We start from the raw sequence: 27,584 nt of genomic DNA, 5'->3' as shown, positions 1-27,584 counted from the left end.
TGATTGACTTGATTCTTGAAGTGGTGAATGTATATAGTGGTATCCTTAAGATAGATGGCTTGGATATTGAACTTGTCTACCATGCTAGCATACATGGTGGTGTGTGTATTAGATGACTTGTACACATATATAGGCTTGGCAAAGCTCCATTTTAGGGTTGAGGTTTGGTTGTAGTTGAATTTGGGCTTTTTAAACGACACAAACCATTTATTTAATAAAGGTCGCAGTGTACTGCAGGTTAAGCTCCTTACCAATTTAGGAAGAAGATTTGCTTGAATACATTCCTGATGGATTATATTGCAATATGTTTGAGGATTAGCCTTTGAATTTGGGCCATCTTCTAATGATCCAAACTGTTTATATGATGAGTTTCAATTTGCATTGTGAAAGATTAGCAAATAAAAGTATTAATCCGTAAATGTATGCAAATGGTAGTAAATAAGTAATGATAACTTTAATATTAACTGATATAGGTTCTTTTTTTTTCCTAAATGTTTTTAAATTTTTAATATTTAAATGATAGTAATCCTCACATAAATTTTGTGGCCCATCATCATGTATGTGTTTCATCCATACTATCTATTTATTTGTCCGATCATTTTAGGGCAAGAGAGGAAAAATGAGGTAGATCCAAAACTTCTATAGTCCCCAGGAAGTTTTCAATGGTAAATGTTCAATCCTCATTATTTCGTGTCATGTGGTCCACTAAATCTCCGAATATGTCTCATATTTGGGCTCATGCCCTAAAATTTATGAAAAATAAAAAAATAACAAGGAATAGATGGTGTGGATTTAACATATACATCACATTACAAGATTGAGTTTTGCTCCATTTTGAGACAAAATTTCTGCTCTAAATTGAATAACCAGCCCTTGTCAGTGTTACTTACTATCCATTACATGCACATGGGTCCCACTGTTTTTCGTTTACAATTATGTAGGTCCGACTGTTTTAGCATGTAGGGCAAGGGCGGATCACCAAGGTGGATGGGATACCTGACTGTGGGGCCACTGTGATGTATTTGCCTTATATCCATGCCGTCCACTGGCTGAGATACCTGACTGTGGGACCACCTGATATATGGACCTGCTTCGTTCTTTCAGTCAGACTCTAAAATGAGTTTTCAATACGGATGGACGGACGGCGTGGATGTAAGGAAAGTATATCACAGTGGGCTCCACGGTCAGGGATCCTACCCACCTCACCGAAGCCGCGCCCGCGCGGCAGCGCCTCTGTCGTATCCAGGCTACACCTTTGGCAAACCTTTGGCATGGTCATACAAGACTCGATTTGGCAGGTGACAGCAATACCAGCCGGCTAGCTGATTGTCAGAGCTCTGTGGGACCACTAATGTATGTGTTTCATCCATACTGTCCATGCATTTCTCTATCTCAATTTAGGGCACAAGCTAAAAATTGAGGCACATTTAAAGCTCCAAGTGGACCACACCATAGGAAACATAGGAGATTGAATGCTCATCGTTGAAAGCTTTTTAGACCCACCACAACGCTTTTTGGATCCACCATAATGTTTATTTACCATCCATTCTGTTCCTAAAGTCGTATAACTCTGGATGATGGGAAAACATGAATATCAACTTGAACCAAAACTTCTACAGCCTTAGTGAATTTTTCAATGGTAGGCTAAACTATTACATATGGGGTGGCCCATTGAGCTTTGGATTTATCTATTTTTTGTTTCATACCTTAAAATAAGACGGAAAAATAAAGTATAAACCAATGTGAATAAAACACATACATTATGATAGGGCCACAAAAGTTTGACATCAGCTAACTTGTTTGTTACACAGCAGGATTTTAGCATTGGCCTTGGGTCATCTTTGAATGATTTGAACCATGTAAACGATGGGCCTTGCCGTAGACGCCCCACCTTAAATGCACTAAAATCTACTTAACAATTTCAATTATCCATACACTTGTACCTTTATTCTACATCCGTTCTTTTCATTTTATCCACTTAAGACCTCAAAAAGCCTGCATAGTATGAATTAACCCTACTCTCTCTTTGCTTTATTACTATCCTAAATATTTTTCAATTTCAATCAACTCAAGGACTAAAACACTTGCGAAGTATGGCTTGATTTTATTTATCTTTTTGGCTTTATATTGTATCGTGCACTTTTTCACTTTTGCATACCTGGTCCTCGATTGCCTCCTTTAGTGACATAATTACATAACATTGAAAGTTTCCTCCAAATTTTAAAATAATAACCATGTTATGCATTAATAAAGATGAATGCCTAACAACTTTCTCTATCAATAACCTAAGCTTGTACTCAAAATTTATGATCATAAATCAATTGTGAGAGTTATTTAAGTTGAATTCCCTTACTTGTAAAGTGATTTTATAATTTCCAGCCAGTAGCTTTTTTTGATTAGTTACGACTCAGTTTTACCTTTGAATTAATCCCATGTTTTAGGTCTAAAATCTAGAAATGAAAAAAAGACAAAATCTCATGAGCATGATTTCTCCGTGCTACTTCACGGGGAGGGCGTTCACACGCACCTTGAATACCAGGCATATCATTTAACTATTTTCCTTTGGATATGGTTGGTCTCCACTCATCAGGTGATCCCCATTGTCCATATTCCAAATGTGAAAAATCTGACCGACTGGATCATCAGATGGGCGAGCCGTTTACCTACAATTTGGACCGTTCGTCAATTTCTCTTAAACCATTGATCTCTTTTATACACGTGTGGCCCATCCAACAATCGTATCCGTCTACTTTTATCCATTTAATCTGCCAAGCGGAGATCGCGACTCACGCTTTTGTTCGCTCTTTCCACGTGCGAGGGCAAGTGCACTTACATGAGGATGATCATTGTCTAATATTTCTCACACGTGTGACTGCAAGTAAGTTTGCGAGTAGACTTCTGCCTTCTGCTTCAGCAAAAAAATATCCGACGCGCCACCCCTTATCCGCTGCTGCGCAATTCAATCCCCGGAGAGAGATGCTTCCCTCTTCTTCATATTTTGCTGAAAATTCCCATAATACCCCTCGCCGTTGGAACTAACCTTCCCAAAATACGAATGGCTCTTTCTTCCCATTCATACCCTTCTTCTTTCTCTCTCTTCCTTTCCTCTCCCAAGAAACCCCTCTCTCCTTTCAAACACCTCTTCTTCTCCTCTTCTTCCCTCCAAAACTACAATTCCCATAATACCCCTACCAAAAACCCAAAATATCCCTACCACCCCCCAACCCCTAAAAAAACCACTCCCCATTCTTCTCCCTGGCTCCAGAAATGGTCCCCCTCCAAACCAGACCCGAAAATTAATTCCCAAAATGCCCCTCCCGAGACCCGCTACTTCGACACTGACAAGGCCCGCTCTGCTATCGAACGGATCGTCCACCGACTCCGCAATCTTGGGTTGGAATCGGACGATGAAGATGAGGACGTGGTCGTCAATGGCAATGGCGATGGCAATTCAGATGGCTTGCCGTGGGCCGGCGAAGAGAAGTTGGGTGATTTGCTCCAGCGGAGCTGGGCCCGCCCTGATACGATTGTTTCAAGCGAGCGCGACGAGACCCTTTTGCCGTGGGAGAGAGGGGATGATGGGAGTAGGGAGGTGGATGACAGGGGTGTGAGGAAGAAGCGGGTGAAGGCGCCTACATTGGCGGAGCTGACGATCGAGGATTCGGAGCTGAGGCGGCTGCGGAGAGAAGGGATGGTGCTGAGGGAGCGGGTCAGTGTAGCAAAAGCTGGCGTGACGCAGGCAGTTCTTGAGAAGATACACCAGACATGGCGCAAGTCGGAGCTCGTGAGGCTTAAATTCCATGAATCGCTAGCCCATGACATGAGGACGGCACATGAGATTGTTGAGGTTTGTGGGTTTGGATGAATTTAATCCTGGCTTTCAGTTTGTTCGAGAGCGGCCCATGGTTCAGTGATCACAACCATTGATTTGATTGCCCTGCATTTCCATCCCTTTAATAGGTGGCCCGGTAAATAGATGGTTAGGAAAGAAAATGAAGTGAACTATTCACAATCTATCAAAGGAGGTGGAATTTTCTATTTGGTTAGGATCTTACAATCTGTGGTATTTTTGCTTTATGGGCCATCTAAGGTGTGGCCCAATCCTATCAATGGTTTGAATCACTGAACCATGGGTGATGGGCCCCACCCTACAAATGGAAAACCCGAATGTATTTTAGAAACTCCAGGTTTCAGGAATTGTATTATCCACTTATGGTTTGATTGTTAGTAATTAGGATCAAATTGTGAATATGAACTAGTTTGCTAGTGAGAGATTATTGCCTCAGATTTTGCACTTTCAGGGCCACTGTTTCAATGAGTACACTGTTACTCTGATGGGACCCACATGGATCGAGGATGGCTGAAATTCACATTGGAAGATCCTAACCCTTCGATCAATGGCCTATAAATGGACGGCTAAGGAAAAAAGGTAACAGCCCATGTTCAATGGAAAATGGGCCAAAGATCAAGGGGCTATCTTCCCATCCACTGTGGGGGTGCAATATGTTAACAATCTGGAGCATTACGCCATGGGCCCCACGTACATCTACTGGGGCTCAGTATGCATGGTTACTCTTTGCTAGTTCATGCAAGCTATATTTGTGTTGATTTTAGGTGGTGTTTGTTTTTGTCAAAAACAAAATGTCTATAAGAAATGCATCGTTTCCTGAAGCAATGGGAAGACTTATTGTTTTCAGTCCTTCTAGAGTCTTCTATAAAATTCAGAGTATCTTGTAGAATCCTTTCTATATGAGCTTCACCCAAATTCTCTTCCACATTTGCATTATTCATTGAGAGTTTCGTAGGTTCCTTGTTCTTTCATCAGTTTCTATGCAATGGTCTTATCATCTAATATTCTGAGTATTCCCTATGATGTTTGCTAATTCTACACCTTTGCATGTCCACCCTGGGTACATGTTGCCACATGTCCCAAGTTGGCTCGTCCTGAACATCCAAGGTGCCCATGATGTGGGCCTCTCCATGTGGATGCCTTGGCCAAAAATCAGGATGGTCCACTCATGAGGTGGGTGATGCAACCCAATTTCAGACCTTGTGTGTATCTGGCCCAGTTAACTTATCCCATGCAATGAAGAAAGAAAAAAAAGAAGAAGCATACGTGTTTATATATATGGGTTAGAGCCATAAGGAGGATTATTATGCTATTTTTTTTAATGGAAAAAAAATGCTGAGATATTATTCTTCTTCCTTATGCCTTGCATGTGAATCTCTTTATTCAGTTGTGGTTTTCTTTGGGGCTTCAAATTGGTATTTAAGTTTTCAATTTTCTAAAAAACTGATGTCTTTCCAGCCTAGTTCTGCATTACTGTGACACAATACGAAACAAATTGAGGGCTGAAAAAAAAGGGCCCTGACCCAGAAAATGGACTGGCTCACTCATCAAGTTGGCAGTGTACGAAATGAGTGGACAGCTGAAAAAAACTCGGCCAAGTTTCTTTATGCTGTCAAATCTCTCCTACACTTGTCAATTCTCTACATGATGACACTTAGCTCCAGCTTGGCACATGTGGTTGCATGTAGAGTGGCTGCATTATAGATGTGCTGAGTTAGCAATCCTGCTTTATTTGTGATGCTTTATACTGTATAAGTGTTTCCAGATTTTGAGATGCCTTGTTTTCATGTCTTATCCTGGCCAGCGTCGAACAGGAGGCTTGGTTACATGGAGGTCTGGGAGTGTGATGGTTGTGTATCGGGGAAGTAACTATGAAGGACCTTCCTCAAGATCTCCATCTTCAGATACCCAAAGCACTCAGAATATCTTGCAGGGTAGGGATGCACCATTTGTTCCAGATGTTTCGTCTGCAGATGATTCAGCTACAGAGAATGGCAGTCATGCAATTTCTTCTACAGCAGAAAAGGTCAACCCATCTGTTACGAGTCCAATCCCTGCTGAAAGAATGACAGAGGAGGAAGCAGAATACAATAGCCTTCTAGATGGGTTGGGTCCTCGATTCGTTGATTGGTGGGGAACTGGGTTTTTACCTGTAGATGCAGATTTGCTGCCTCAGCATATTCCTGGTTACAAGACGCCTTTTAGACTTCTTCCTACAGGAATGCGACCACGTCTAACAAATGCCGAAATGACCAGCTTACGGAAGCTTGCTAGATCTCTTCCTTGTCATTTTGCCCTTGGTACTGTTCAGTCACGATACTTCATGGTTATAATTGAATGAAGCGGAATTACAATACATGATCCTCGACCGAGGGATATGTAGTATCTTGGGTTATTAGTTGTATTAGTGGGCCTATGGTTTGGCGGTCCATGCTCTTAATTCGATGAGCTCCACACTGGATGGAATATGACCCAAAAATCTCCTTCATCTGGCAGTTCTGTCCTTTCCCCTTCAAATGGTCATTTAAGGAGAAAACTTCAACGTCCCACATTCAACGAAAAAACATCCAAGATTGGAAAGGCTAGGATCTTCCAACACGGGGATTTTTTGGGGTGTGATCCATATATGGTAGGGACAATTGGATCCACGGTCTCCTTGTACATACTGAAAACCAGAGGGGATGCTATGCATATCCTTGGGAAGGGCCAGTGTCTGATCCTTTGCCTTGATGTTTTATCTTGGACTTATTATAACATTTACCCCCCTTGACTGCTCTATGAAGGGAGAAACAGGAATCATCAAGGCTTGGCAGCTGCTATTGTGAAACTTTGGGAGAAAAGCTTAGTTGTGAAGATTGCTGTCAAGCGAGGAATCCAGAACACGAACAATAAATTAATGGCTGAAGAGCTAAAGGTACATATTTTCTTTTCTTGGCTTGGTTATGTAACAAGATTTTTAACTTGGTAGCCTAAATTTCCAAGGGTGCATTTGTTGTGAAATCTTGTTTCATAAGCTACTGAGCCTCAGTTGTTAGATACATACATGCATTTTCTGGCGATGGGACCTTTTTTTTTTTGGCATGCATTGTATAAAACAATGTTGTTTTGCAACTTGTTGATGTGTTCCTCTCCTGTTATGCCTTTCATGTACATATTCTCACTTGGTTAAGTGAGACTGGATTTTTTTAATTCAATGTTATTTGGGTACTCTTGTAACTCAGGTGGGGCCCACCACACGTGCCCTTGCCCAGAAATCAGACTGATCTGATCATCCAGGTGGGTGACACATCTGTAAAAAATGATGATTAAAAAAGCTAAGAAATGATCCATGTTCAACATACAACTGTTGTCCGCTTGATGACAGATAGCCTTAATTCTTGGGTCAGGGATGCATACGCAGAGAAGCTCGCTTCATGAACAGATTGGATCTCACGCTCGTGTGCCTTGATGGCAACTCTGCCCATGAGTAGCCTTCAAATTCTACCTGCATTAGCAGATTCTTCCCATCCTACTTGTGCAAGTAGTCTTGCATTTCTATAATTATTAAAGAACTTTGGTCATAGTACATTCAACTGGTGCTTGAATGAGGTGGTGATGCATGTGTCATCCATCAGGGGTATCATGCATCTATATTCTAGTGGAATGGTCTCAGAAATCATTGCCAAGTTTTATATATGGTTATCCATGTCCTACAAATATGAATAAAAAAATAGCATTCCTTTAGGCATGACTTGTTACATCAGATTAATATGGGTTCTTTATGATGCCCTCCTGACTGCAAAAGGATAAACTCGTTCATGGCATGTTTGGAAATTTGAAATTTCTACTTTGGGCAGTGGATGTGATGTGGTCCACTAATTCAATACTGAGGTGACGAAAGCTCAGAGCTGTTCTTATCTCATTTTTGATTTGGGGCTTGAAAAGATGGAATACAGAAACCTGCCCGATATGGTTTTTGTTTCCTGAGCCACCCAAATGCACAATGCACTGGTTCTGCTGAGAAACTGGAACAATATCAATTCTTTTGTACATACAAATGTGATTTGTCAGCATGAACATTTTAGCCATATTGGTTCTGAATTATACTACTATCTTGCAGATGTTAACAGGAGGCATCTTACTGCTCCGTAACAAATATTACATTGTCATATACCGTGGAAAGGATTTTCTTCCGACGAGTGTGGCTGCTGCTCTGGCAGAAAGGCAGGAGTTGACAAAAGATATCCAAGATGTTGAAGAGAAAGCACGTACTGGAGTAGTTGGTCTCACAAGCGCAGTCGCTGCTTTATCAGAAAGATCAGAATGGACAGAAGATAATGTAGATGTTGAAGAGAGATCGCTTCGAGCAGAAGTTGGGACAGCTCATATGGGTTTAACTGAAGGACAGGCCGCTGCAGGTACCTTAGCTGAATTTCTTGAGGCTCAGGCCCGATGGGGAAGGGAAGTATCTACCGAAGAACATGAGAAAATGAAAGAAGAAGCTTCTAGAGCTAAGACTGCAAAGGTGGTCAAAAGGATTGAACATAAACTAGCTGTTGTAAGTCAGATCTCTCTCTCATTCAAATGCTCGATCATGCAAAGCAGTTTGTGCATTGCATATTAGGCATTGGTGTGTCCTGTTGCATTCATTATATAAAACTGTGGCCCACAGTTATCAAGTAGATTGATCTGACGGGATCCACCGTCGATGGTAACAAAACTTGCCCAGATTTGCAGGTCCTGCTGTCCAATCTTTGACTTTCTTTTTCCCATAATTCCATTCCATGTGGAAATTTGCCATACTTCGATCCAGACTTTTGATCAAAATGTTAGGATTGTCCCGTTGCTGCGTGGTCCATCCAAGATCAACAGGCTAGATCGTTGATGGGTCCCACTTGTAAGGACTTGCCGTCCGGACATTATACTTATTCTGAGGCTTGGAACCCTATAATTCCTTTTTGAAATATAGGATATGGGCTTCATAACTTGGTGTTTTTGAATTTTGTATTCACCTTTCCATTGATGTAATGTTAATAATTTAGTTTCCTGCTTACAAATCTCATCTTTTTTCTGCATTTAGAACTTTCACTAGAGCAAATTCTAGCATCCTTGCATTCTGGATGTTAATATCTTGAACCTAAGGTGAACTTAGGTGCCGAGAATGCTGCACTTGGAGGAGTTGATTTCCCCCAAACTAATAGATTAGCTGTTCCATGTTCCGTTAGGCCCTGTTTGGGATCAAGGAAATGAGACTGGATTTGATGAATCTATGAACTTGCCAAATTCATCGATTTCCATTGGATGTAGATTTGGCAAATCCCAAAGTCCACTGTTTGGGAATGAAGCTTTGCATTATTGGATTTGGGAGCATTTATAGCAATGCCAGAGCAAAACCCATCAGGCTGACTATCGATTTTTCACCTTTTCCACACAAATCAATACTCCGCTTGTGTAAGGCGCTCTTTGGGGTGAGAGATATGGTGATTTGGATTTGCCCCAAATCTGTGGCTTATGGGGACTTCTCAAATCCACAAAATGAGACTTGCAGATCCAAATGCCACCATATCCATGTAAATAAGGAGCTGGGCAGCAGCTACAAAATAGGAGTTAGATGGAATATGGAATAAAGGATATATAAACAAGAATCAATCCCAATGAAAAGGTAGGATAAATTGGATTGGTAAGTAATACCACCCCTAGGCCTCCTAATATAAGTCCTGATCCTAGAAATACTAAAAGAATATCATGTAGGTCCAGGTAAATTCATTATGATAAATAAGTTGAGATATTTCATTTTCATGACCTTACTGACTGGGCCAGGAAAAGGGGGATTTGAGGGTCATCAAACCCTCATGCTACCCTAAACGTGGTTGGAATGCACTTCTAAGCACAACCTAACTGTCTGTTCCATGTTGACTAACTTTGGGCATTCATTATATGGAACAGGCCCAAGCCAAGAAACTAAGAGCGGAGAAACTGCTATCAAAGATCGAGGCATCCATGGTTCCAGTTGGACCTTCTGACGATCAGGAAACAATAACTGATGAAGAACGGTTTATGTTCCGAAGAGTGGGTTTGAGAATGAAGGCATACTTACCCCTTGGTAGGTTTCTCCTCATGCTAATCGTCCAACTTGAATACCAACTCTAACAGCTCATGATCTTTCTGTGATCTATTTGTCAGGTATTCGTGGTGTCTTCGACGGTGTTATTGAGAACATGCACTTGCATTGGAAGCATCGAGAACTGGTGAAACTAATCTCCAAGCAGAAGACCCTTGCATTTGTTGAAGACACAGCAAGGTTATTGGAATATGAGAGCGGTGGAATATTGGTAGCAATTGAAAGAGTTCCTAAAGGTTACGCGCTTATCTATTACCGTGGGAAGAATTACCAGCGGCCAATTAGCATAAGGCCGAGAAACCTTCTAACGAAGGCAAAAGCATTGAAGCGGTCTGTTGCAATGCAACGGCATGAGGTAATTGCCCTTTCTTTGTTAGTTTGCAACTTAAATGATAAATAGAAGCCATTTTTTGTTCAGGCTTTCCACACTGCAGGTGAGATTAGTGTTCTAGTAACCTAAGGCATTCATCTGGTTGGGCCCATCGTGGGATGATTGATGCCCCAATATCTTCTCGATCAGATGATCCTAGCCACACTGTGGTGGTTTGAAAACAGACAATTATGGCCCACGTTCTACATTTATTAGGGGCCCAATTGGATAGGCAGGAGTATCCATTGCAGATGTTTTGGGGTATCCGATCTCCCTTTCACAAGTTGCCTGAGCCCACCAAATGAACAGTTTGGATCACCAAAAGATGGGACCCCAAAAATTACAGTTTGTTGTGCTGAGAAAATTTCTCTATCAAACGCTCTATATTTCCTCGAAAATGATAACATGAGTATATGTCTTGTGCCTTTATGTTTCCTGTGAACGTGCTCTCATTATGTTCACTCATGAATTTGAATTTTGAAACTCTTTCAGGCACTTAGTCAGCACATATCTGAGTTGGAGAGTACCATAGAGCAGATGAGATCAGAACTTGTAAGTGGAACCTTGTTATTCTTACAACATTCATTTTGTAAATTGAAAATCGTTGGATTCATTCTCTTGCCTAAATTTGTTGTCTTGACCATTTTCCTTTCCGGTGATGGATTTTGGGTTGTGATTTTCTGGATATGTTTTAAAGTCTTCTCATCTGTTTTGTGAATCTCTAAGGGTGTGTTTGGATCGTCTTGTACTGTTGTGAATGGAATCTTACATCACATCAATTGTTGGATGGGTTTAGGCAGTAATGAAGGGTGGAGGAGGTGTCTGTTTGGATCTGCAAGAAATGTCTGTTGATCCCATAAGAACCACGTAATCCCTCTGTTTGGATAGAACAATACCCATTTTGTTGTTGAGGTAAAATGTTGTTTCGATGGTCATCCAAAGGACCTGAAATGGACTTGGCTTTGTGGTGACCCGTCCAGTGCTAATGTTGGTAGAAGTTGCACTCACTTTGGAAACCATTTTACCTATTTTCTGCAGCTTCATTCATATTTCTCTGGACATGGACTATATGCAGTGAATTCCATGCATAGGTCACCAGCACGGGTGAGGACAGAGATGGAGGTGGGGAGGACATTCTCTCTAGCAATCATGGTCGGTGATTCCACTGACCATGTTTGGAATCTCCCTTTAACCTTCAGCGTATAGAAATAGGTCGACCCTTCTGCATCATTGAGTGGAAGTTTGGAGAGAAGTTACATGGGTGAGGAACGTCGACGAGTCCGTATTACATGGATATCGCCCGAAAGAAAAACCCATCCCTACTCACCATTCCATCATCAGCATCCGCGAGAGAACAACATCAGAGTACGGAGATGAATGTAATCAACTTGTGTTTTCTTTCTTTGGGCTTAAAATGGGTTTAGCTCCAGTACGGGCGTTCCTTTCTTTCTGGTTAGAAGACAACCCACCTCTATCTCTCTTGCCGACGGTAGCGCCCTGCCGAACCTGAAAATAGGTTTTTACACGAATAAATAGCACGTAATAAGATCGTCTGAAAAAATGGGTTTCTTCTATAGTTGGGCACGTAGAGGACACGATCGGAGCAGAGGTACATACTGATTCCAGTCGATGGAAGTAACTGATTCCGGCCACTGCGCGACATTACCCCCTTGGAAGTTTCAAGGGAATCTTTCTCACCGAGATAACAGGTGCATCTACCTTACACGGTGGGTGGTGTGGGAGGAAAGGAATGCTAGGTGTTTCAACAACACCAAGAAGTCCTGGGATATCATCTCCCTTAGAGCCAGATTGCTGATTTGTGAATGGGCTGTTTCCGCTCCCAAACTCAAGGGCTGTAATTTGGATTTTTTAGCTGTTTAGCTGGGTCACTGTCTCAGCGTCCTTTTCTCTCTTTCTTGCTTGCTGTATTTGAGCTTAGTGATTAATAAATTTCGTTATCTTTCAAAAAAAATAACAGGCACATCTACCGCTTATAACTACTGCCCCCTAATGCAAGAACATGATATACCATTCTCCCCTTTCCACAATAATACTTCAACAGTCATTTCCATGTCTGGGCAAATCCAGCCATATCATGCTCTGGATTCGCCAGAAGAATGGTGTAAACCCCTCAACATGACGTCTCAGTTTTTGAGGGCGGGAAACCATCCCAATCCTGGGCCCAAAAGAAACACCGCATTCCCCTCAATATGCATTTACCACCATACAATACTACCCAAACGGCATATCCAAACATGCCCAAACTGTTTTTGGATTGGCCCACTGTTAGGTTGTTGGGTGTTGTGGATAGTGTGGCAATTTTTGAGAACAGGAATTTCTATTGACACTCACCTTGATTATTAGAGGCACCCATTTCTCCTAATTATGTAAATAAGAAATACAACTTTGTCCTACCAAAAGTGGAAAGAATGGGTGCCACTGGTAGGGCTGTCAATGGGTACCAGGATCTGTGGATATCTGATGGAACCGGTCCTGTTTTAGCGGGTCTGGGTCCAATTTATTGGACAATTTGATGTAGGACATGAAAATTAAATATGATATGCGAGATTTCAGGCTTAAGATCACGTTAGTTCAGAAACAATTACACAAATTCCATATCCCACATGAAAGTCCAAACATTCAATTAAGAGGAATCTATGCGGATCCAGGCCTACACATGATAGAGTTGGATCAATAAAAATTATGAATCAAACGATACTCAAAGATAAGAAATAATCATCCACGCATACATAGTAATCAGTCTCTAATCCAAGGGATTCACTAATTTTAAATCAAGGAACCTTAGGGTAAGAAAAGTGGCATAAAATTGGAGATTTGAGTAATTTAGGGTTAGGTTTAGGGATTTTGGGTGAAAGCGGAGTGAAAGAGAGGAGAGAGACGAACCAAAAAAGTACAGCACGTGTGGACAACAACAATGGCCCAGACGCACATGCGTGTGATCTCGGCCCCACATGTGTGGGGCTCACTGTTCATAAAAAGGGCACCTTGGCCTTGGTCGGCCAGGGATGGACTTTAAAACCCCCAAATCTCAGCTCGATCCGATGTACGGTTTGTGCGTGGTGCTTCATTGAAGTTTTAGTCCTCTTATAGGGCTAGATTCTGAAATTCTGATGTGGGGAGGAGAATTGCTGCAATAGATGATTGATTCGAAGTGTAGATGATGGGGTGAGATGAGAAGAAGGGATGGTAGAAGATGGGTAGTAGAGATGGCGATGGATGGGGGCGAATTGGTATAGATGTGGCTTCGCACCACGGTAATTAACCTTTCAATGAAGGGAGGGCTTCGCACCCAATTAGGCTTCACAACTCATAGCGTAGAAAAAGCAGAATTTTTATTAATCTTCAATCAATGAAAAAAGCTACAAGGGGTGCCTATTTATAAGAAAACCCTATACTCCAAAGCTCGCGCCATGTGCGCAACCTATTACTTGGCGATGAAGTAAATCAAAATAAAAACTAATTAAAGAAAGCTAAAGCATCCATGATGTTCTAACTAATATTAATAAGCAAAACTTAAAATATGAAATCAATCCGACTAGTGGGCTACGATCATGAGATCCTATGATGGGCTTTTCTTGACTGACCGGCCCACTCTTTTGAATTAAAACTTCGTCTTCTACCTAGGAGGCTCTTCCTGGATGTTGTCATCGATCCAGATCGACGGTGGGGCCCTCCTAGTGTACATGCGTAGGGGGCGGCGTGAGTGCGCGTGATGTCCCCATCAATTCTCCCCGGCTATGAAGATTTCGCCACTGGCGAAATAAAATTCCTGAACCGCTCCAGGATGTCAGGATCAAGTCTCTGAAGTTCCTCCTCAGTGAACCACGTGCTGTCTGAAGCTGGGCGTGACTTCCATTTAACCAGGTACTTCTAACCCGCCGTCCGACGTTGAAACTATCTGATGGTCCAAAATATCCTTTATTTCCTTTTTGAGTGTATGAAGGTTAGATATGGGAGGTAGAGGCTGAGAAAATGGGTTGAGAAGGATAGGTATGGGAGGTAGAGGCTGGGAAGATGGTCGGGATGGGTAGGTATGAGAGGTAGAGGCTGGAAAAATGGGTTGGAAAGGGTAGGTATGGGACGTAGAGGCTGGAAAAATGGGTCGGGACGGGTAGGTATGGGAGGTAGATGCTGGGAAAATGGGTCGGGACGGGTAGGTATGAGACGTAAAGGCTGAAAAAATGGGTCGGGAAGGGTAGGTATGGGAGGCAGAGGCTGGGAAGAAAGGTCAGGAAGAGTGGGTATGAGAGGTAGAGGATGGAAAATGAGTCGGGAAGGGGTCATGGTTCAAGGGATAAATATAGGGAATGTGGACGGGTAGGCGAAGGGCCAGACCAAGTATCAGTGATCCCCTGAAAAGTAACTAGATTCTCCATGTTGAATATGGAACTAATTCTCATAGAAGGTGGAAGATCTACCTCATATGCATTGAGACCGTTTCGTTTTATAATTTTGAATGGTTCAGCGTTACGCGCATGTAACTTATGAACGGCTCCTGGAGGGTATCGCTCGGGCCAGATGCGGACTATCACAGAGTCTCCAATATTGAATTCTTTGAAACGTTTATATTGGCTTGTAGAAAATTTGTAATGTTCATTACTAGTAGTGATCTTCTGCCTGATTTCTTGACGCCATGAATGAATGTGATGCGCAAAAGACTCTGCAGGCTCTGACGGCCTATGTGACAGTGACATAGGGACAAGATCAATAGGTTTCTCAGGTTTATAACCAGTAACGGCTTCATAAGGACTGAGACTTGTGGACCTATCGACAGAACTATTAAACATAAACTCGGCTGTAGGTATTACGGTGTCCCATGTTCTGGTGTGCTCCATATCCCTCATAGGGGGAGACTCATCCGGTAGATCATTAGGAAAGACATCACGTAACTCATCCATTACTGGAATAACCTCAGTTGGTAAGTCTACACTAACCTCTGGTGCACTCTTTCCAGCCAAAAGGCCGCACATGTTGTACCCCGCAAAATATTGGTCTTGATATCTCTCATGGGGTGGGTGCACGGGTACACACCTATAATTGATTCCTTGACCAACTCCATTCATTTGTTTATCCTTTAGGTCACCTGCCTGAGATTGGACATCTACCCCAATGGTGGGGTTTGTCTTGACGATGGTCTTTAGTTGGGTAATGCGTGCATCAAGCTGTTCAAAGCATTGGTCTATTTCCAAGCGCTTAATCATAAACTCCAACTTTTGGAACAACTTGTTTAGTGACTCTTGCAATTGTTCCATGTTTAGTGTAGAGTGCCAACCAAAATTCAGCAATATAGTTGTCAATATATATATATATATATATATATATATATATATATATATATATATATATATATATATAAGAAACAACCTAGTTTTTAAAAATGATCAAGGAAAGTTTTTTAAAACAAGTTAGGAAAGTTTCTATAAAAAAAAAAACAAATTAGAAAAGTTTCTTAAAAAAAAACCAACTTAGTTTCTAAAGAAAAAGAAAAATGAAAGTTTCTAAAAATAAAAAGTAAGTTAGTTTCTAAAAAAGAAAAAAGGAAAGTAAACTAGTTTCTAAAAAAGAAAAAGGAAAGGAAATTAGTTTCTAAAAACAGATTAAGAAAGTTTCTAAAAAAACAGAACAGGAAAGTTTCTAAACCTAGAAATAGAAAACTAAGTTCTAAAATAATCCAAATAAGGGGATAGCAGAAAATTTCAGCAGCTTATGTCAGGGTTTATGGACCTCTAAACAGCCATATATGATGAGAATTGATGCGTAATGGACAAACAACCAAACCCTAAACATGTAATGAATTCCCCTACAAGAAACCTAGGCTCTGATACCAAATTTGACGCAGGACATGAAAATTAAATATGATATGCGAGATTTCAGGCTTAAGATCATGTTAGTTCAGAAACAATTACACAAATTCCGTATCCCACATGAAAGTCCAAACATTCAATTATGGGGAATCTATGCGGATCCAGGCCTACACATGATAGAGTTGGATCAATAAAAATTATGAACCAAACGATACTAAAAAATAAGAAATAATCATCCACACATGCATAGTAATCAGTCCCTAATCCAAGGGATTCACTAATTTCAAATCAAGGAACCTTAAGGTAAGAAAAGGGGCATAAAATTGAAGATTTGAGTAATTTAGGGTTAGGTTTAGGGATTTTGGGTAAAAGCAGAGTGAAAGAGAGGAGAGAGACGAACCAGAAAAGTACCGCTCGCATGGACAACAACAATGGCCCAGACGCACATGCGTGTGATCTCGGCCGCACGTGTGTGGGGCCCACTATTCAGAAAAAGGCCACCTTGGCCCTAGTTGGCCAGAGATGGATTTCAAAACCCCCAAATCTCAGCTCGATCCGATGTACGGTTTGTGCGTGGTGCTCCGCCGAAGTTTCAGCCCTCCTGTAGGGCCAGATTCTGAAATTCTGATGTGGGGAGGAGAATTGCTGCAATAGATGATTGATTCAAGGTGTAGATGATGGGGTGAGATGAGAAGAAGGGATGATAGAAGATGGGTAGTAGAGATGGCGATAGATGAGGGCGAATTGGGATAGATGTGGCTTCGCACCACGGTAGTTAACCCTTCGATGAAGGGAAGGCTTCACACACAATTAGGCTTCATAACTCAGAGAGTAGGAAAACGCAGAATTTTTATTAATCTTCAATCAATGAAAAAAGCTACAAGGGGTGCGTATTTATAAGAAAATCCTATACCCCAAAACTCGTGCCATGTGTGCAACCTATTACTTGGCGATGAAGTAAATCAAAATAAAAACTAATCAAAGAAATCTAAAGCGTCCATGATGTTCTAAATAACATTAATAAGCAAAACCTAAAATATAAAATCAATCTGACTAGTGGGCTACGATATGAGATCCCATGATGGGCTTTTCTTGACAGACGGGCCCACTTTTTCGAATCAAAACTTTGTCTTCTACCTAGGAGGCCCTCCCTGGATGTCGTCATCGATTCAGATCGACGGTGGGGCCCTCCTTCTGGCGTACGTGCGTAGGGGGGCGGCGTGAGTGTGCGTGTGTGCGTGATGTCCCCATCACCTGTTAAGAAATCAGGTTGGCTTTAGGTCTCACCTTTTGGATCTGGTTAAAAATTGGGTCTAGTTGGGTTTGGGTCAATTGCATGTCATTGACCTCGTTAAAAGTTGGGTCGGGTCGGGTTAGTCGGGTTCAGTTGGTTTTAATGGAAGGAAAACAAAACAGAGACGGGAAGATGAGAGTGCCTGCTGAGAGGGCAGACACCACTAAGCTCCAAGAAAACGAAAATCGTAATCTTTTAACAAGGGAACATTAACCACCCATTCTATGATAAAACCTTTAGCCTTAGCTGATATCGACTCCGCTGAATTTGAGGAATATGCAAAGCATCTCTCGTTTCTTTCAACGTAAACAGACCACCAGATTGCAAGGATGGACATTCTCCATATACACTTTCTCCTTTTTTCCAAACTGGCCCCGTGCCACGTTGGAAGTAGACTTTCCGCCGAGCCAGCAATACACCAAGAGATGCTGAAGCGCACACAGAATTATGCCCAGATTTTAGAAATAAATGGACAGTGAACAAGAAAGCCTGTTACATATATATATATATATATATATATATATTGATTAAAAGAAATTAGGTTTCCTAAGCCACACGTGTAAGAGAGCCTGTTTACACACCATGGACGTGTTAAAGTGGCTGTGTGATCTAATACTTTCATCAGGTGGACCCAACCGCATAAATGCTCATATTTGTCCTAAACCCAACTCGAAATCTAGATCCAAAGACCCGTTGGGTACCCAATGGGTAGATCCGGGTCTAGGTCTTCAAGAACTATATGCAGACCTGTACGAACCCGGATCTAGCAAGACTTGAATCTGGTTAGCCCAGGTATGGGTGCTATAGGACCTGACCCAAACCTGACTCATCGACAGCCCTAGCCACTAGCAATAAGGGTGGGGTTAGAAAGCTGGTATTACAAAGTGTTATGATTTTAAGCCAGAGAATGTTTTCTTTGTACTTTTCTAAGTTTCATGCACTCCTTTCCTTTTATTCCTTCTTTTTCAGTATTTTATATTTAGATATTACATATGGTCATGTCAAAGTCTCTTCCCATAAATATCCCTAGGGCAATTCTAAAGACAGTGAGGATGGAAATGCCTGGAGTTCAGGTGAGGAGATCCGAATTGATGGTGGCTCCCAGTTCACTCAGGTGAGATATCCTGTTTTTGAGACATGAATTCTTATTGCAAGTTCAAGGGAACAGTATATTACATCTCATGCTTATTACATGCAGAGTGAAGATGAAGATTCCTTTCTGTGCTCCGATGAAGAAGAAGAAGATGGTGAGGAGAACATTGGTTCTGTTGATGATGGAAGTTTGAAGTTTTGAGTCATCTAATGTGAAGAATGATCTCTGTCCCAGTCGGTGGAAAATTGTATCAATTTTGCAAACCGATTTTTTAGTTTTTCATTGGTGGCAGGAGTGCATTTCGACCAAATTGATCCATCTCCAAACAAGGTAGTCCTTGACCTGTTCAACACCATTTTATTTTTTCCCACTTTGAATGCTGTAGTGTCATGGGGGAAAGGTTAACTAATGGGAAATAATACATCCCTGATACGTTGTGGCCATGGCCTGAAATCAGACTTGTCATCTGCTCGGTGGCATGCATAAGAAAACAAAAAGACTGAAAAAGAATGGATGAATTATCTACTTTAAAATGTACACTGGAACTGATGAATGGTTCAGCCTGATTTTACTGCCCACAGCACATGAGTGATTGGGCCTTCCTAATGTCTGGCCTGGATCTCACCCATCTAAGCCACATGAGGAGAGTTGGATCTAGCTTTGGTGGTGCTCTTTGTTATTGTGATTGGACAGTCTCCAGTCGGTGCTCCTAACTTATGAAGTTACCTTCAAAACATGCACATCGGTACTAAATTTATACTTAAACATGAAGTGTCAGACATGAGTACCACTATGTTCTAGATATCATCAACTCAGTATCAATGCAGGAAAAAAGAAAAAAAGAAAAAAAAAGGGAAGCCACCAGGCAACTCAGTGCAGGGGCCAGACTGAATCAGAATGAATGATTCTGATGGAGTCGGAACAAGTTGGGGTGGGTCCTACTGGTTTTGGTCTGTGGGCTACTTGTACTGGTATGAGGTCTTACTTCTTAGGAGCAACTTATTCGGGCAAGAAGTTATAGCCATGAAGAATGCCTGAATAAAAACTTAGGCTGATCCCCTCATCATGTGAGCCACAATGTAGAAAACAATGGACAACCACTGACTTGATCCAAAGCAAATGTGTGGCCTGTATGACGAGTGGATCGGTCTGATTTTTGCCCAGTTGATCTTATGGTGGGACTAACCTTTTGGATGGCTTGTATATCATACCCACATGACATGTTGTTAATCTCATGTATTTCTAGTTGGTCCATCAGGTAGTGACCCAGCTAGTTGCTTGGGACTTTTCTTTGAGGTCTGACAGGCAAGTGGTTGGACTGCGAACTTCTCATCCAAACTAAGTCATGATTGCCAATGCGTCGTGCGCGTTTGACATCCAACCCCATTGAACAGGTTGCCTCCACCATGAAGACCACCTAGCTCAAAAGTCAGGCTGAATGGGTGGTCCACTCATTAGGCAGGTCAGACATGTACTTTGGATCAGATTGGCAACTGCCTATTTTGTCAATGGTGTGGCTCACATGATGAGTGGATGGACCTGATTTTTCATTAGGTATTCTTAATGGTGGGGCAAACGAACCTTTTGCACGGATTGGATGTTGTTACTAATGCGCTAGTGGGATGGTAACTCATCCTTCAATTGCATTGAAACCTCTGGCCCTCACACACAGACCTGTACTTACAAACGCATGCAGGCATACACACGCATGCATTTCAAACTGATGTGCTGCAACTCGATCAATTCGCTTGTGCTCCAAATGCCGTCTCAGTCTTTCCTGCCGTTTGAAATTTCAGAACTGAATCCAGTGATTGGTGTCTGCCTCTTTTTTCTTTGTAGTCAATTTTATCTTGTCGTTGACAAAATATCAGTATTTCGTTACATGGTTTAATCTTACATGTATTTTCTCTGCAGAAGGGAGAAATTTGGATCGGGTCCGGCAGTGAGGTTCTTCCATCAGAGTGTCTTGTAATCAAATTCCTTTATCCATGTCAAGCTGTCTGTTGGCTTTTAACTCAACCCTCTGTAAATTTGTTCTGAAGAAAAGGCCTAACAATTTCCTGCCCTCCTAAAACTTGGAAGCTGTACGTCTATAACTGATAATCGTCATTTGCATAATATTTTTGTCGAGGGCTAGTATCTGGTGACAAATTCCTACATGTGACCCAATTGAGCCCACCATCAATTGACATAAGACTGCGGGATTGGAGCCAGGAGCTATCATCGAATGCAAGCTTTACTGTCCATTTTGCAGGTGTGGCCACCATGGTTTGAAAACCCAAATACTTGACTCAACCAAACTTGACTGGGAGACTTGTCCCAACTCAACTCAACTTCAAGACAAAATGGCTTGTTTGGATGCACTTCCATAAGGTTTTTTTGTTTTGTTTTTTAGATAGTAGTAAATAAGTTAAATAAACGGTAGGTGCTGTTTGGTAAACAGAAAAATAAGGTCTGAAAATTAATTTGAGCGCTAAAATTTTAGTACTTGATCAGTATTGAAAATTTTGTTGGGTAATTTGTATGGAAAAAAGTCCTCGTATTTGAAAACAAACACATTTTTCACAAAAACTTGTTTCGTAAATGTAAACCACTTTGAAAGTTGGTAATTTGTCATATTTGCCCCTATTGTCATAATTTGTATCTTTGAAATCTATTACTATCACACAGTAAAATTTGGCACACCGATGGACCATGTACTACATTATTCTTGATAGAATAATCATAATCATATGATTGATGTTCTTGAACTGGATAGCTAGTATGAGAAAACATCTTACATTTAACTGATAAAGGCTGATTTGAGGGTTAGGCTTATTTTTGTTTTTTGTTTTTTATGTTTGCATGGTCCATTGTGAGGTGACTATTATTGATCATGAAACCTATGGTACGACAGTATTATTAATCATGAAACCAATGGGCCACCTGTACGAGGTGCACTATAACTTGTAGCCTTGGAGTACTTCTCTATAATATAATATATATTGGAAATATATAGTCACCAGCCCGATCAGCTGAGACGAGGATAGCCCAACTCATCTTATGGGCCTGAAAGGCATGCCCAACCCCATCCCAAATATCCACCTAATGCAAAAGCCTATAAGCACTTTTTAAGTACCCATCCTTTAAACTGTACATGTGACCCACTTTAACTCAAAGTAAACAGTCCCAAAATTATATTGGTTAATCTGTCATGACATTTTATTTGTGAACATCTATTTGTTCAAATAGGGACACCGAATAATTTACATGTTAAATCATCCAATATAGTGCGGTAATTAGATATTCAAATAAACTAAAATTTTGTTCATGATACATGTAAGTTGGACCCATGATATGCTTAATTTGATTTAATTGAATGTGACATATAATAGAATGGGCTGTACCATATTGAACATTGGGTCAGAGACAGTACTATAAGTTTGTGTGTGGGACCACCTTGTGTATGTTCACTAAACATGTCTACTGAAAATCAATTTTACAAAAGAAATTCAAAATAAATAAATCAATAAGTGTTTATTGGGAATTAATTTTGCCCAAACAGGCCGAAAGCCGGATACATAGGAGAATCCATCTAAAATTGAAGTGTCCCACCTTCAGGTACTACACCATTAAAAACTTCTTAATGGCTGTGAAAGTTACAAAAGTTTTGGATTAAGTTGTTTTACACACCTCACCTCAGGTCAATAAGCTGATTGGATCGGATCAACCACACCCAGTGGCTATAACCCTAACCCCAGTCCAAATCCCAATATAAATTCTATTCAAAACCCTAAGCTGAACCCTAACTTGAATCCTAAACCTTAACCCAAACCAAACTCCTGAAGCATAGGAATCCTATTCCTGAGCCTTGAAATCAACCGAGTCAAGGCTAAGCCAAAACCTAAGAAAAAATCAATCGCACTTTGAGCCAACTTGCTGTGTCAACTCACCTAGTCACCTGATCCAATCCATAAACCTAGTTAACTCACCTAATCAAGCCAAGAACCAGGCCTAAACCAAGCCGAAATCCAAGCCCATTCGGAATCCAGGGCACACAACAACTCCACACCGCTTGAGGCAGAGCCTCCACACAAATAGTGGAGCTCACCTGTCAAAGCAGGAGAGCCTGGATGGCACTGGCGGCTCCTAGGGAATCGCCGGTGATGTGGCAGCCCTCCCACCTTAGCAGGGTGAGCTCCACGCATGTGGAGTTGCTCCAAGGATGAGGTGAAATTGTGTGGCAATGTGCTTTGACTTCGATACCCCTTCCTTGACCTATATTTACCATTTCACCATCCCACCCATCCATGGAGATCTTGATATGTGTCAATCTCAAATCTAGCCATCAATCCTCTTTTTAACCATAGACTGACCTAAATTATTAGAAAATCAGGTTTGTGGGCTATTAATAGCCTCTTTCCCTTCTCATTTCAATCATACATTCTCATCCAGAGAATCTGGCAGATTCCCTTAGCCACCCCATCTCTTTACTAAGGAGAGTGAGAGTGGAAGGAGTCTAGTCCCAGACTTTAGATCCATGGTAGAATTTTGCGAATGTATACACGATACATGCCTAATGGACGTTGGATTCATAAGATCTAGGTTCACTTGGTACAACAACAAACAAGGCACAAGTCGCATATGGGTCCGCCTTGATAGTGCCATTATCAATTTGGAATGGCTGAGAGAGTTCCCTTGTTTCAAAGTCTCACATCTGACTTGCTTCATGTGCGATCGCTCCCCCCTCTACATGTATATCCAAGAAGATTAGGACGTGCCATCGTGTCAATTCAAACTCCAAAAGACGTGGGCTACTCATGATAGATTCCTAGAAGTGGTGAAGAAGAGATGGAGAGAAGAGGTAAATTCTTCTCCAGTGATGGCAAATTGGGATGGAAATTAATAGGCTGAAATTTGCTCTTCGAGACTGGAACAAGAAGGCTTTTGGGAATGCCTTCCAAAATGTTAAACATGTAGAAGACACAGTCACCTCAGCAGAACACGCCCATTCTCTCTTCAGGATAAGATCAACATCACCTCTTATTGAAAGACGCCAAAGCTCAGTTGGGAAAAGACCCTCCTACAGGAAGAGATTTATTGGAAGCAAAAAATCTTGCAACAAGTGGTTCCAGAAGGGTGATCGCAACACGGAATTTTTCCACCATTAAGTTATGGAAAGAAGACGACAAGTGACCATACACCAAATCAAGTCAGAGTCAGGTATCATCCTCTCATCTCCAAATGAAATCAAATCAGAAGTGATTCGCTATTTCAAAGATTTGTACTTGGCTGGTATTAGGCCTTGGTCATGAAAAATAGTGGAATCTATCCCACGATTAGTCACAAATGTAGACAAGAAGGAGCTTAAACGGATCTCGAATTTGGAGGAAGTTAAAGCAGCAACTTTCAGCATTCCAAGAGATAATGCTCCTAGTCTGGATGGTTACACGGACAATTTCTTTACCCTAAGCTGGGAAATAGTTGGAGCGGATGTTCATATGGTAGTCTATGATTTTTTTTACAGGAGGCTTAGTCCCCAGAAGCGTAGGCAACACTCTCATCTGCTTCATCCCAAAGATACCAAATTCTACCAAACTCTCGTAGTACGGACCAATAAGTCTATGCAATTGCCTATACAAAATCATATCCAAAGTCATAGCGATCAGGCTAGCTTTGATCCTCCCTAAATTAATATTAGAAGAGCCAGTTGCCTTTGTTCAAGGCCGAAGTATATAAGAAAATATTTCTCTAGCTAACGAATTACTAGTAGAGATAGACAGAAAGATAAGAGGAGGGAATACTATTATCAAGCTAGATATGGAGAAGGCATATGATAGAATAGAGTGGAATTTTATTAACTGCATTCTTCTCCAGTTTGGATTCACAAGCATTGGTTAGCCATGGTGGAAATGTGTTGGAAAGACACATGGCTATCAACATTAGTAAATGGAAAAATGGTAGGCTTCTTCTAACCTTCAAGAGGTCTCTAACAGGGAAACCCTCCTTCGACAATCTTCATCCTAGCGTCGGAGGTCCTTAGTAGGGGAATCCATCTTCTTTTCTAACAAGGTATTTGCTCGCTTTTCTATGTTTCTTGCTTGTGCCTCCCCTTGATTTCTCACCTTTTATTTGTAGACGACACCATGGTATTTATCAATGGAGGTAAAACATCTATTCAGAATCTCAAATGTTTTCTTTAGAAATACGAGGCCACCTCAGGCCAAAGGATTAAACCTAGGAAAACTTGCTTCATTGTCTCGGAAAAGGCCCCACAATCTCGAATTAATACAATCACCCATCTATACTGGCTTTAGGCAAGAGAAGCTCCCCATCACATACCTTGGAGTCCCCATTTTGAACAAAAGGCTAAAAGCTCTCAATTTCCATCATCTCAAACACAAAGCTTATAGGAAAATAGTAGGATGGAAATTAAGAATACTGACTTAGGTCAGGAGGATTGTGCTAATCAAACATGTGCTTTCAAGTCAACCCATCCACACTTTGGCAACAACCAACATTCCAGCCTCCATATGCAAAGAAATGAAAACTATGTCTGTGGACTTTATATGGGGAGAGATAGACAAAATAAATAAATAAATAAATAAGAAAAAAAAGAAGAAGAAATGACACTGGGTTAGCTGGGGCAGGATATGCCACCCAAAAAAAAAGTTGATTTGGGCATCAAGAGGCTTTGAGAGGTCATGCAAAGCTTTTGCATGAAAATGTGCTTCTCCACTCTCAAAGGATAGTCCTTGTGGGCAAAATTTATCCAAGCTAAATACTTCTCCCACTTCATTCAAAACCCTACCTTGGCCATGCACTCAGGATAAGTCTATTGCTAGGTACCTTCCCTTCACCATCCATAACTCCGGGTGGATGATTGGCAAAGGAGAGGTAAACCTCTGGAGGCAAAACTGGCTAGGAAATGGGCTATGTGTAGAAGCAGATGACGTTAGAGTTCCAGTTAAAATCATGTCCATGAAGGGTAAAAGACCTTCTCACTCCTAATGGATGGAATCTGGCCCCGTTCGTAGATCATTTGCGTTCCTGTCTTCTTGCTAGGATAGGAACGAGCAAGATAAGTATCTCAGATGATGGCATGGAATCTGGACAACATCTCCATCAAGAAAATTCACTATTAAATCGGCATGGAATGTCTTACGTAGTAGAAGCCATAACCAGTATTGGTCGAAATGGGTGTGGCACAAGCTTGTTCTGTCAAAAATATCCATGCTGGCATGGAAGGCGTTGAAAAGAGGGATCCCAATGGAAAAGGTGGTGCAACGCCTTGGTGTTCACACAATTTCAAAATGTGTATGCTGTGAATTGCACTATGGGCAGCCATATCAGGGAATCTAATCGTCCTCCTCTATAGCAGAAACAGAGGGGCATAGCAACTCTGATGTAGTTTGTGACATCCTCATTCCAACATGCAAAGTAGGCAACACCTCTGAAGGAGTCAGCGAAGAAACACAACCCATCTTGGATGCGCCTCATTTCCAGATCAATAGTTCATCCTCAGAGATTGATGAGGAATCCATTGATCCTCTTTTTTGCAAGGTAGACTAGCTAAAGAGGTGTGGTCTTTCTTCAGCAACATTTTTGATGTTCATGAAGGTCATATCCACTCTCTAGAGCAAAGGCTAAGTAGATGGACCAGCAGAGCCAGTGATAGCTCGAGATTTCTCATACTGTGAGGCCTAGCCCCAAGCATCATTTTGTGGAAATTTTGGTTGGCTAAAAATGCAAATACATTTGATAACAAACCCATCATTATATTAGAAGTTGTTGTTAGAATCAAAAGATGGCTTAGGGAGCTATCTCACCAAATGCCAAAGGAGGGTTTCTACCCTTTCCTTAAATAGGTGGGCCTAGGTGTCAGATAACACATTCACACAGGGAAGTCAAAGGAAACCTTGCCATCTCAGATGGACTTCGCTGGTAGAAGGATGAGTGAAGCTCAATGTAGATGGATCATCTAGGGGAAACCCAGAAGAGGAAGGAGGGGAAATTTGTAGGGATCATCAAGGTAACCTCATTTTCATAGTCCACCACTACTTTGATCGAGTTACAAACACGAAAGCAGAAGTGCAAGCATTTTTGAAGGGGATCAAGCTATGTAAATCCCAAGGCCTTTAGAGGATCATTATCGAGTCAGACTAAAAAATCATTGTCAGCAGCATTACAAATCCATGATTAGTGTCTCATTGGAAGATTTAGTACGATATGAAAGCAATCTGTCAGGTAATTAGAGGTATTAACTGCCAATCCAGTCATATTTTTAAAGAATCCAACTCGGTAGCGGATTGCTTAGCCCACTAAGGCAGCAGTGGAGCCCCGAATAGGCTGTTTAAGCTACTCTCATCCCTTTCAAGGGAGGCGAGAGGTATGTTTATGATGGACAAGGCAGGCCTAGGAACCTTTCAGTGGGGATAGTGATCCTAACCGTGGAGTCTTATTTCCTTGCCCTCTTCTTGCCTTGTACTACAGTTTTTCGAGGCTAAAAATAGGAATCATCCTCTAAGGCTGGGCTAGATGTTGTTTTATAGTGCCCATAATAGGCGTACTTTGGTAGTAAAATCAGTTAAGCTTCTTGCAGCTTGGCTCCATATTTTATTAATGAGTCAGGATAGTGGGCGGCTGCCATGGTTGGAGGCTATTCATAGTTTGTTTGGATGGCTTGTTGATTTGTATTTTGTTGTTGTTGTTTTGGGTTTATATAATATGTGAGGCTCGTTAGTTTTTCTATGGAGCTCACCTGAATCGTTTTGTACATCCTCTTATATCCATTTCAACAATTTACAGATGGTGCCCTTCCACCTTTATGAAAAAAAAAAAAGAAGAAAAGATGTGGAAGATGATGGTGGAAAAGTAAACAACAAAAGTTAAAAATATTAAGGACAGACAATGGTGAAGAATTCACTTTAAAGAAATTTAATTAATTTTGTAAAAATGAGGGGATTGTACAACATAATACAGTTATGCACAGAGCAGAATGGTGTGGCAGAATGTATGAATTAGACTCTCTTATAGAGAGCTCGAAGAATATTGAGCAACCTTGAATTAGGCA

The 27,584-nt window shown here is 41.3% G+C and overlaps 1 protein-coding gene across 1 annotated transcript; it reads left to right on the top strand.

Annotated features, from left to right (window-relative positions):
- The first annotated feature begins 2,902 nt into the window (after window positions 1–2,902).
- Window positions 2,903–20,662, top strand: LOC131237655 (CRM-domain containing factor CFM3B, chloroplastic). Its single transcript, XM_058235545.1, has 10 exons — window positions 2,903–3,847; window positions 5,655–6,150; window positions 6,634–6,764; window positions 7,950–8,387; window positions 9,776–9,932; window positions 10,013–10,305; window positions 10,813–10,872; window positions 18,470–18,553; window positions 18,638–18,862; window positions 20,447–20,662. Exons 1-9 carry the CDS (start codon window positions 3,056–3,058, stop codon window positions 18,731–18,733), a joined length of 2,547 nt encoding a protein of 848 aa, XP_058091528.1. The 5' UTR covers window positions 2,903–3,055; the 3' UTR covers window positions 18,734–18,862; window positions 20,447–20,662.
- The last annotated feature ends 6,922 nt before the right edge of the window (window positions 20,663–27,584 follow it).

This window comes from Magnolia sinica, chromosome 2 (assembly GCF_029962835.1).
Source record: "Magnolia sinica isolate HGM2019 chromosome 2, MsV1, whole genome shotgun sequence".
Classification (NCBI taxonomy): Eukaryota; Viridiplantae; Streptophyta; class Magnoliopsida; order Magnoliales; family Magnoliaceae; genus Magnolia; species Magnolia sinica.
Note: the sequence above shows the minus strand (reverse complement) of the source record. Positions and strands in the feature narration are given on the sequence as shown.

Excerpts from the sequence above, each read along its gene's own strand:
- LOC131237655 (XM_058235545.1), top strand. The coding sequence starts at position 3,056 with ATGGCTCTTTCTTCCCATTCATACCCTTCTTCTTTCTCTCTCTTCCTT. Across the intron at positions 3,848-5,654 it reads CGGCACATGAGATTGTTGAG|CGTCGAACAGGAGGCTTGGT; the intron begins GTTTGTGGGTTT and ends TATCCTGGCCAG. Across the intron at positions 9,933-10,012 it reads GAAGGCATACTTACCCCTTG|GTATTCGTGGTGTCTTCGAC; the intron begins GTAGGTTTCTCC and ends TCTATTTGTCAG.